We start from the raw sequence: 12268 nt of genomic DNA on the forward strand, positions 1-12268 counted from the left end.
CCGAAGAACTGCAGTCAAGTAGGTGAGTTCTTCCATGTATCTCACCACTACAACAGTCTGGAGATAATATTAATAATAATATCTTGTAACAGGTGTTGGTCTGACCCATCAATATATTCTTACATATGTTATAATATGACTACACAAATATGCAACATGCTGTGACACTTATTTCCAGCTTTGCAACAGTTTGATTTTTACATATATTTCCATGCTGAATTAGTATTTGTAAACATTGGTTTAACATGTGCAATGTTCTCCTCATGTGTAACGTTCTACTGCTCATCTTAAATCATAAACTGAATACAAATGTTTCCCACTGTTTACTTAAACGCGCTGGTATGTCAACCAATGAGTTCTCACTATGATGTGCACAGAATAGGGCACTGCTAATTACACATGAATAGCGGCGGTGCAGTATGAGTCATTAGCCTTTCCTTTTGAAAAGAAGATGGGGTAATATAAAATACACTGGCAGACATTAAACATTAAGAAGCCACTTTGATATTCCACAAAACAAGCCCCCAGGGCCATATCATCCACTGACTAGAGTTAGCTTACCACACACACCAAAAACTGGGCGAGCTTAAACATTTAGTGATGACTCCCTCATTTCAAACAGATAGATCACATGACATGTTCTGGCTACGGGTTGGGAAAGAGCTGCTCTGCAGCAGTCTACGACATCTACAACATCATGCACTGACTGTTTGTTCAGAACACATCCTCAGTCTGAGTCCTGTCTACGGTGTCTTATTTCATTACGATCCTATCTTTATCTTTCTTTAGCGACATGGAACTGGTTCAGGTCACTTTTGGTCGGTGGGCCTAAATTTGTTCTTCATCCCAATCCCAGTTTTGCGATGTTCAACTTTTCAGTATAGGTAGTAAATTAAATTAAATACTTGAACTTTTAAAACATACAGATTAATATACATTAAACACATGTGCCTTTATATCCATGAAACACATTTAAAGCACTAGAGTGCACACTTTAGCTTAGATAATACAAAATAGCTGAATAGTTGAAATATTACTGAACCCACACCCACTTGCATGGCAGCCTTTCTGCCTCATAATTTATGTGGGGTTGAGGTCAAGCCCTTGTTTAAAATAGATATACCAAGTTAAGTGCACTAGAAAAGCTTGTTAAAAAAAAAAGCTCAGAAAAAGCGGATAAGCCTGAAGGCATGTACTGGATGTGGGTCATTTTAAATCAAGTTACCTACCTGTGCAGCACAAGTCTGAATTTGAATGACTTTATTACTGATATTTTGATGCAACTTCTGAACTTCAGTGGCCAACTTAAATTGCCAACAATATATACTTTGTGATTGTGCATTTATTTATATATATATATATATATATATATATATATATGGAGGTAGAAAAGCTGATTAGACCTTATAAAGCTTATATTTGCCTGGGGGGCATTACAAGAGGGTATGCATTTACTATAGGAAATTAAAAAAATGTGTACACTGTAATTTCATTGTAACATCTCCTAAGATGAGCCAATTAAACAACTAGGGAATGCAAGGTAGTCCAGTAGAATAATTGCACACAAACAACAACATAAGACAGACAAAAAGAGGAAGCTTGGAGAGCTCGGAGAGCACATTTGCTAAGCATTAATCTAAATTCCTGGAGACCAAGACCACGTAATCCCTCCTACTGTAAGTACAAAATCTTCCTAAAGGCGCCTTTGTACACAGTTCCTCTTAGAGACTATGTAATACAACAATAACAACATTGTCAGCCCCTTGAACTTATTTAAAGAATGTCCAGAGACCATTGCCACAACAGAACGGATACAATATAATATATGGCCCGTGATTAAACAATCCCAAGTAATATGGTATTGAATACATTTTTTAATACAACGCTAAAATGATTGATGCTCATCACATCAACCCCCTGCATATTTGCTATTTGAATACACCATAAACTATTGAAGTCTGCGAGTGCTTATTAATAACCTGGCCATTGTTTGGCCTCCTTGTGCTCAGCTGGCAGGAACTGAAATGCAGCATGGGACCAAAGACAATTAGTATGCCAGTTAAGCTTTCTACCTGGGGCAACTAGGCTTTTGGCCCTTTTGGAGAAATTAAAATGCCAAAAGAGCGCAAACTCAAGTCAATGACAGCCGAGTCAAAGGAATGGCCGCATCATGATTTAACCAATGTGAGCGAGGTATATACACAAAGATAACATGAGGTGATGGACGTTATGGAGTGCCAGATCCAATGCAAACACAATGCCACCAGGTACCTGAAGCCAAAGAGCACGTGTCTGACACTTTCCCACACGAACAAGGTCCACAGAACCTTCCTTTGTAGCTTCTGTTGCCAGCCAACAATAGCAATGAATAGCTTTGTCAGGCTGTCAGCCCTTTAAAAAGCAGACCTTTGCCAAGCTTTCTGAGGCTCAATCTGTTTTCATTGAGCCAACGTTCATTATTGTCTTTCATTGTCCTCTTCATTTCATTGTTCTACAAGGTATGGGGTTTGAATTTGATGAAGCTGACCTGGTATACAAAAGTGCCCTTTGTCCATCAGCACTATGCATACTGGAAGCAAATGAGATGTAGAGAGAAAGAATAAGAGAGAGATTACATGGACCTGACATGCATGTACTGGTTAAATGATAAATGACAACATTCCGCAGGGACTCAAAGACAGAGAGCATAACTGACAGCATCTATCCATATGCATCCGCTGTATGTATGTTTGTACGCTAGTCGCATGGGGATGAAAATAAGAGTGGATTCATGCAAGAATTCATATGGAGTCTGAATGAATGGTGAGACCCAAGACTGTCTGCCAGCATTCAGGGATGTGTACATCATCTCTGAGGCGTTGATGGGCCCTAATGCAGAATAAGGAGAGCCAATCAACTCCTATATATCCACTATGCCAGGGTGACACATTGTAGGGGTACTTTCAAGGCCAGCACACTGCCACATTCTGCTGACAAATCATTACATTATACTTGTCGACGTAGAAGGAAGATAATAAGATTGAGTTACAGAGTTTTAGATACATTATGAACATCTCTTGCTTCCTTCTATTTTCACAAGTCCCTTCATTTATCAATTACCCGCTTGCTTGTCATTCCTCTTTGCAAAATAAAGCAAAAGGAGATATTTGAACTTGGCTGAGTTTTATTTTGCGTGTATATAAAGTGCTCTATGGTCAGTTAAAACAGAGCCATTGTTTATCAGAGCTCCTCATTAGAGTACATGAATACAGTAGAGCTCTGTGGAGGTGTCAGGTATAGTGCTCACCACCTTTGTTATAAAATATGAGTAATTATAATTAACTACTGATAGCGGTGCATGCGTCACTAAAAGGTTGCAGTAGTAGGTGAATCAGAAACTACTCAGCAGTGACATTTGCGTGTCCGCGTCCCGCTAATAAGCCACTTTTGTTTGGCAAAGCCTATTTCATATGTTCCAATTGTTCAACACAAAAGCAACACGTGGCACCAAGCTATAAAAATGGGGAAAAGTAGCTTCCACCTACAACCGCACACTAGTTAAGTAGTTAAGCAATGGCTGTTTAAAGGCAATATAGGTTTCATCTTGCTTATACCCTTTATTCCAACAACTTTAGTTCATTCTTTCATTCACCTCCATTATTTATTTATTTTTATTTCAGGCCCAGTCCTTCTAACATTAGCAATATGGTGAACGCATTTCCTTTTAGGATTGCCCAAGCCATTCAGACGCATCTTCGTACTCAGTATGTGTGTGCAGTTGTCCATGTGGATAAATGGTGATTGGCGTGTGGCTGAGAGTGGGTGGTGTAGAGCGATTAATCAGCATAATGAGTGTAGATGAGCACAGTGCAGATGGAGCCCACACTCAGGACTGTGTCACCCAGCAGGACGTCTCTTTGCTCCCCTTCGTATTGTTGCTCTAACTGAATTTCTTAGGCCTGTGTCTCTGACTTCCGTGTTTAATTTGTGAGCTCATTTTTGCATTCATTTCATTCTGATTTCAGCGGGGAGATTTTACCTGTTCATATTAATAACAATGTAGGACCTTTCTTGCAAAATTGTACCTGAAAACATTGACAATAACAATGTTCATGCTGTTGTAAAAACAGCATATTGTGCAGTCAGGCAAACCCAAATACAAGAACGGCGCTTTCAGCTTCTCTTCTTATGAAGCAAAAGACACCCCGGCAACAGTGTGGCAGACAAATACAGTAATATGCACTAGTGGACATATTGACAGTTTGCCAAGGTCTACTGCTCCCAGCATGCATCACATGAATATATTGTAAAACACTACAGTGCACATGCTACAATGGAAGAATACAGTCTAAAGTATTCAAATGAGTTCAACACTGTTCAGACACATTACATAGATTTTAAGTGAAGAATTAAAGCCCTTGAAATAAACAATTCCCATTTTGTTTTTATCTAGAGAAAATTAATTTAGTACATATCAATTATATAATATTTGCTTTCATGACTCCAATTCAAATTATGGGTACTTTAACACATATGAATTATAACATGAAAACCAACAATATGACATATTTGTACCATTAAATAAATTAGTTATTACTGAGTTATGAGCTAAACTAAAATGTAAAATATGCTTACCTTCATATATTTACAGTATCTCTTTATGTTTTAATCTCTAGTGATCAACTCACATTGAATACTCCAACACTATAACATATTAGTAAGAGAGGGGTGCAATTGAAACAATAGAACAAATAAAAATATATAATTGGGATTAGAGCTTCAATCTTCAACACTCATGAGTATTATTGTTGTACATAAAATACCAAAACTAAATGGAGAAAACACTATGGTTAACTTAACGATATTAGCTAACACATAAAGGAGGGGACATGGTATACTGTTGGTATAAAGTTAATATCATAATCACACAATATACTACTTTTACTACTACTACTAATAATAATAATAATAATAATAATGATAATACATATTTTAGAGTTGTCATTACTGTCCAGTATAATCTTTCATCTTCAGCGGCATTATCTGGCCAGCAGCGACACACTTGCCAGATGTGTGCTCCTTCTGCACCAATAAGTTAACTCAGTTGCTCCTCCCACCTCCCCCTGGACTTTGTGATATTCGCTTGGTTCCCAGATGCTTATGCTGACTCACAATTGTTTTTTGTTGAGCCCTCCTTTTTGGTTTTACCAGCCTCATTGTCCTGCTTCACATTTATTAAAAAGGGAAATTGAAGAAGCAATTGGCACAGTAGCAACCCGAACAAAAAGGTGGTTACATGTGGAAAAACCCCACCAAAAAAGCAATTGTTGTCACTTATCCCTGACTACATGTCATATGCCCAACATCAATGATTCAAATGGCTTTGTGTTAATGACCAAAAGGAAATTGAAGGTTACAGCGGATGCCTGTATCAAAGTAACTGCATCACAAACATGATCCGAGAAGGGATGGAGTAGCTTGTTTCGCTGTTTCCATTTGTCTTGTGTCTATTTGTGCTTTTTAAGTGCTGCATTTTGGTAGTATTGAAACCAGCTTAGTGTTGGCAGCTTGGTCAGAGTCAGTTTAATGTTCACTGTCTGATGGTGGACTGATTGGCTCTTTTCCATGGAAGCAACCAGACTACATCTGTGCAACGAGACCCTGGTGGGGACCTGGTGGGGACACAGCTGTCTTGCTGGGAGATATACACAATTTCTATTTTGCTGCGGAAAGGCTGAAGGTGGGAAAAGGTCAACACCTTAACTTCCTTTCTCCCTCACGAAGCAGAGAGGGGTTTGCCATCTCATAACATACACTCTGTACTTTCTGCCAGATTGCTAGCCAATTAAAGGTTATCAGAGCTCAAAATAATAGTCCTGCAGTCTGGCTCTCTATATAGGCCGAATCTAAATATATATTGCTTCACCACCTTTTAAAAGTTTCTGGGATCTAATCAGGGAGGAAGCAGACTAGCTCCTGTGCAAGTGTTGGTTGAAAAGCCAGGTGGGAAAGGACATTTACTCTATATCAATACCAAGGTAATGTATGTATCTACTGTTTGTTTGTTTTTAAGATAGGAAAGTCCATTGAACTTAAGCTTGAAAGCTGCACTTCAATGGTGCCCACTGCTGGCTGGGGGAAAACAATAAGTATTGGACACAAAGAGTGTATCACTTCCATTAGTGTATTGGAATAAAATCTTTCATTTGCAGCTCACTCTTGAAATGTACACCTCCTACTTCTGAAATAAAACAAACACAAGACAACAGCACTGCTTTGGTGCTTAACACAAGGACAATGCAGCTTATATTATTGCTGCTGAGGCTCATGCTCTCAAGTGATGCGTCTCTGCCTCAGATGCACGGGTCCTGCTTTCAATTAATGTTTTCTGAGACAAGAAAAACATAAATAAAATGGGAGCAAAAACAAGTAGCCTTTAGGAAGCTCATCAATTACAGTCTAAGACAAAGGCAAGAGGAAAGGAGGGTGGAGTTGCGAGGACTTTGCCAAGCCTTGTCCTTCATCATCCATTATAAGAGGATGAATGGAGGGTCTCTATGGTCTGCACGAGAATGGCGTAAAAGACTTGTGCCAAATACGGGGTCGGAAAACAAGCCGCTAGACGCTGAAATTAAAAAAGATATTTCCACATGAACGTGTATAGAAAATGTGTGCACTTGCTGCCACACAAGTGCACACATTTTTCAGAGGGTAAAACTAAGTGTGTCCGTGTGTTTGTGTGTGCGCCTGTGCAAAGAAACTAACACAGCACACTGAACATCAGTCTTACCTGGATGAGTGATTCGCTCAGTCTATCCTCGTCCACCTGCAGCACAATGTCCCGGATCTCTTCATAAGGCAGGCGGAACGAGCCCAAGAAAATTGCTGTTGTGATGGAGAGAGAAGAGAGTCATTTCCTCCCCTTTTTCTTTTTATTAGACCGCAGGGTTTCAAAGAGACATTTCAGCACTCATTGCTCATCAGACAAAATGACCACAGACCTAACTTGTCACTTGGAAAAACAAATACACTTTCTGGCCCTCAACAGGATGGTTTGTGTCACCCTGACAAAAACATTGTGAAGGAAAACATCCGAATTTACCAGTAACAGAGAAATGTGCCAAAGTCATACAACACACAAAGTCATGAAAAGTGAAGAATAATGATAACATTATTAATAGCTAATAACAATGAGTGAGTTGTACTTGTGGTAGCAGTAATGGTGTAATCTGGGAGGGCTACGTGGTTTTGATGAATACAAAGAAGTACACTGAATTTGCCTCAGGGGACAGCCTAGTGGGTGTTTCACTCTCCAGGTGGAGCTCATGGTGTATCCAGGTGGAAGTCACAGGTGGAGGTTTGGTAATGAGTTGGAGGAGACTCCGTCAACAGCTGCTATTCTGCTGCTGCAGTGGGACCTGATGTCTGTATTTGACTCGCAGCAAACGGAGACGTGGAGACAGTTTTTTTGTCACAGTTTGACTATGTATTAGACGTTTATTACTTACTGCATTTGCTTTGTACATAGTCATGGCAAACAGTGACTATTGCTTCTGATGTGAGGTATAATACACAGGTTTATTTACTTAGCATTGACATTTCTGGCTTCACTGGCTCAGAACCGAAGAGGAAGTTGCTCTAGAAATATATAAATATTTTTTTCTTTTTCCGTTAGTAATCCATATTCATGTATTGTTCCCCTCATTAACGTGACGTTTTCTTCATTGGGATCTATTTTTCATCAAACGGATCGTGTCATCCTTGTTTGCTGTCTAAATGCTATACATTTATTAGTGTCACTTCAATATGTCCTATATCCTCCCCTATACGAAACCAACAGCTGGATCCAACGTTCTCTTGGGGGAGGGTTGTCAAAAGTAATCCGGGGATGTATTGTGAATTACACACTGAAGTAGATACAGACGGGGTAGAAGAGGCAGGTAGTTACAGAATGAAAGTTCGACTGTCGCTGCCATCTACAGGAGCAGTTGGATTTGAACTAGAAGCTCCGTCAGTGAGAAGCGTGGTCCCCCTGCACCTGCCTGGCCCTGGCTGCATGCTAACCTAACTGTGCCATGATGAGCAAACGGGTGCAGGTGGAGGTTTTGTTGATGCAGTGTTGGTGCACACTTTGGCAACAGACTGCACCTGCGCATCCACCCGCCAAGATTGCATCTTAGACGTTGCTTCGGTGCGATACAGTTTCTGGAGTTGCACACGAAGGGCAGTTAACAGTAGTGGTGACTTTGGTTGGAGAGGCATTTTACTTGTTTTGCTCGTCTGCACACAAGCTGTGTGATGCGGTGGTTCTCCACAGTTACGGCTCAGAGACGTTTGTCAAATTGAGGATTAGACAAGTGCGTCTTATTTATGTACAATTTCTTTTTTCTTTTAAAAATTAGCAGGTGCGGCCTATAGATAGGTGCGCTCTATAGTTCTGAATTTACGGTACCTGTTACCTGTGCATTTTCTGGCACAGTTCTGTTGAATAAAGGGTTGGAAATTAATGTTTTTTTGTTTTTTTATCCGATTCACCGTTTAATCAAACAAATAATCGACAGATTAATCGATTATTAAAATAATCGTCAGTTGCAGCCCTAGACACCATGCCTTCCACCCATTACCATTCTGGTGGTGAGATTGTCTACACTTATCTTTGCTTCCTGCAAAATCTAAAGCCCATCTGCTGGGGCTGTAATCAAAGATGATAGTGACGCCTATCAACATTGTCACAGCCCTACTGCACAAGTGCAATGACACAGGAACACACACACACACACACTCACACAAGCAAACACACATACAGATGCTACTATGTGTCATTCACAGGCCTTCCTGACATCAGACCCCAATATGTTGCCTGATGAGCTCATTCATCTCGCTCTCTTCAGAGAAAATGCAAGAATTTGAAGCCATTGCATAATATTACCACAGGAAGGGAATGGGTTGGGAGGCACATATAAGAGTGCATGTTTCTGTGATGTGGGTTCATCCCTCATCTTATTTTGATATTCTAGTTTGCTTTCAGTCCCTGTCAACAGTGAACAGGAATTTATCAACCGAAAAAAAAAAGACTCATCCCAGTCTACTTTATGCCATTCATAGTTGTTGGTCATGTGACTGGTGCGGCGAACTAAAAGGCAAAATATGTGTCCGACATCGCCACTAGCACATGGAGCTATGGCATTTGTATCATTTGATCATTAGATCACCTCTCAAAAGAGAAAAACATTAAATATATAAACAAACTGCAAGCCTTAGGCACAAGTGACCCATATACAGAATCCGCTGCTGTATTTCAATCATTATAAACAGGTGAGTCCCTGCCAGAGCTGTACTGTAGCGATGGTTATATCACTTGGAGAATGAATCTATCCTTTATACTGCTCCCAAGATGAAAGTGTACAAAAGTACAGACAGTTACCAGTACTTTCAATCTGAATGAGCTGATGATGCTGTTCAGGAGGTTTATACAATACATTCTCCATCGTCAAAGCCCAGATGTGTGCTAATTGGCTACCTGCCATGAAGCAGCGTGCAGAGCCCTCATAATCTCACATCTAACACACATGCAGACGGGGTAGAAGAGGCAGGTAGAGAGTTACAGAATGAAAGTTCCACAGATCAAAGAATTATTTCAACCAAACCACAGTTCACAGTTGGTGATTGTTGGAACAGTGGAAAGACTAACCAAGACCATATTAATGTGTTTTAGCTTGTTTCTGTCGAATTACTCTTTCTGTCAATGGAGATTGGTAGCTATGAGGGGAGCATATTATTTGTAGGTTTTTCACATTTATAAATTATTAGTATTGTCCAAATGATGTATTCTTTTTTGGCTTACGATTACAATTTTTGGGCCGTGAAGATTTGACCCATTGTCCAGTTAACTATACTCCTTAATGATATACTGACTGGTCTAGTCTGGGTCGCTGGAGAAGGAGGAATTAGTGTCACTTGATTTGCATGGCAGGTTTAGAAGAAGTGTGCTTGTTCGGGACAGTGGTACGTCTAATCGCACAAATCCACAATCTCCTCCTCTCTGGGTTTTTTTGGCTCTGAGCTTGGATTCTGTCGAAACACCGCCCGGGCTTGTCTCCTCTTTGGTTTGTGCATCAATTGAACAAAAACTATCTGTCATTTTGGCTAACAGTGAGGTACAAGCTGAGCTGTCGTTGGTGGGCAGTAGAAGGCGGCTTTGTTTTGCCCTCCAGGGTGGGCGTTTCCATAAAACCGTGACATCACGTGAAAACTATGAGCTGCATACCCCTCTAGTCGTCCTTTAAAGAAGAAAGGTAAGAAAAACATAGAAAAGCAATGAGGGGGTGGATAAGGGTTGCAAGGAGCGTGACCTATAATCTTAGCATATAACATGCATATTTCATAAGGTGTTAGTATTCAGCATTGTATCTCTGAGGTAAAGGATACCGAAGCTGCAGATGAAATCCAAAAGAGTAGGGGAAACAATGAGAAATGCTCTACCTACCAATCAAAACAAGGCTGCGAGCAGCCAGTCAATTTTGTGTGTAATGAATTCATACACACATTTCATGGATTTGGGATCAAGGAGGTTCTCATGGAAGAGAGAAGGTGCATGAGTTGAGCTGGTAGCGAAAGTCAAAGGCAGAATATGTAATTTGCATCGAACCTGAAATGATCCCCAACCGAAAAACTGTTGCATCCACCGGAACAAAAAAAAGGAACACTTGGAAGGTGAGGTAAAAAAATGCACTATTATCAACTACACATGTATTCCACTTAAGCTCCTGGGGGTTCAGAACACCTACAGGTAGCAGTAGTGCTCAGTCCTAGTAGAAATTTGCTTTACACATGATGACAGACAAGGAACTTGGACACAAGCTCTATGTACTTGTGGTGACCGCTAAGCAACTGCCAAGAAAACATTTCCCCAACGGGCTTATTAATAAAGCACTCTCACTATGGGGGGCTTTCTACTTCCTGTTTGTTTCCCACAAACAGCTTTGTTGTGTTGTTCATGGGGGTAGGAAAAGGACATAAAAGGTTGTGGTTAAAAAAATAAAGTACATAATGAACTAATGGTGTTAAACCTGGCTGTAAATAGTCTATAAAAAACATAACTGTATACTTACAAAGATTCTGCGCGGTTTTGGAATCCAGGATACGAAGCTCTTTCGCCTTTTTCTTGAATTGTTGCATTCTGTCATCGGTCTCATCGTTCACATCTTTTTTCACTGCAGGAAACAAAAATAACACTTTCATTACTACATCGACATTTTGCAAGATGCTATGCAATGCAACAAGACTGTACATCACACTTTAGTCAACATGTTACACTGACGGCTTTCGGCACTGTAGAAAATAAACAATAACATGATGCTGAAAAAAACATTCAACATTACATTTCCCAAAACAAAAGAAAGAAAATTGACAGAGGAGAATCAATCAATACATTAAGTCAGCAAGCATAAGCTGAGGGGCAGAGATTGGTTTGATGGCAACAGATGGCCTGAACCAATTCAAATCCATAGTTTCCACAGCTTTTTGGTTCCACAACAAAGAATGTACTCTTTGAGCTGCCACTGCTAAAATATTTGATAGGCTATTTAACTGAGCACCTCCATGCATCCAACACTGAATATGATGTATCACAGCGTATGTCTTAAACAAAATGTTGTATCAAATAGATTACATTACATTTCATTATATTATATATTATTATCCAAAGCGACTTACATTTATACACCGTAGACAAGGCTACGGCAATTCAGGGTTTAGTGTCTTGCTCAAGGACACATCGAATACAGCTAGCGGAGGCGGGGATTGAACCGCTGATCCTCTGATTGAAAGACTATAGATAAACAACAATTGCTCTCACATAACACATTGCTAACGTAAACTGAATGGAAACATTAAAATATGATGTATTCTTTGTCTCCAGCCTTGCATTTGTATGGCCACTGCACATATGGTATACCAATGGTTTGTTTATTAAAGGGAGATGTGATTAATGACAGCTCCCTTCCACCGTATGATGGAACTACACAATATGCAATATCATCAGCTGTATGATCAGAGCACAGTCCTGTGGATGACTCCCCCCCACCCCTTCATATGTTTGCATGTGCCAACATTCCTGTCATTGTGACAGTGGGTAGATGGTTGATAAACACAGCTCCTCCCCTTTGGCCCTGTTTGTCAGCTTGCTAGAGCCAAGGAGATAATTGTTTTACCCCCCGCAATTCCAGAAATGGTATTATTTGCACATCAAATTGGTCCAAGAATGAGGAGACCTTTGTTGTCCTGGGAA

At 40.1% G+C, this 12268-nt stretch overlaps 1 protein-coding gene across 1 annotated transcript in view; it reads right to left on the reverse strand.

Annotated features, from left to right (window-relative positions):
* diaph2 (diaphanous-related formin 2) overlaps window positions 1–12268 on the reverse strand; it is a 347468-nt gene that overhangs the window by 141310 nt on the left and 193890 nt on the right. Inside the window, 2 exon segments of the mRNA XM_034542988.1 lie at window positions 6770–6864; window positions 11091–11192. Coding sequence (XP_034398879.1) covers window positions 6770–6864; window positions 11091–11192 — 197 coding nt within the window.

The sequence above is a fragment of the Cyclopterus lumpus genome, chromosome 10, assembly GCF_009769545.1.
Source record: "Cyclopterus lumpus isolate fCycLum1 chromosome 10, fCycLum1.pri, whole genome shotgun sequence".
NCBI lineage: Eukaryota > Metazoa > Chordata > Actinopteri > Perciformes > Cyclopteridae > Cyclopterus > Cyclopterus lumpus.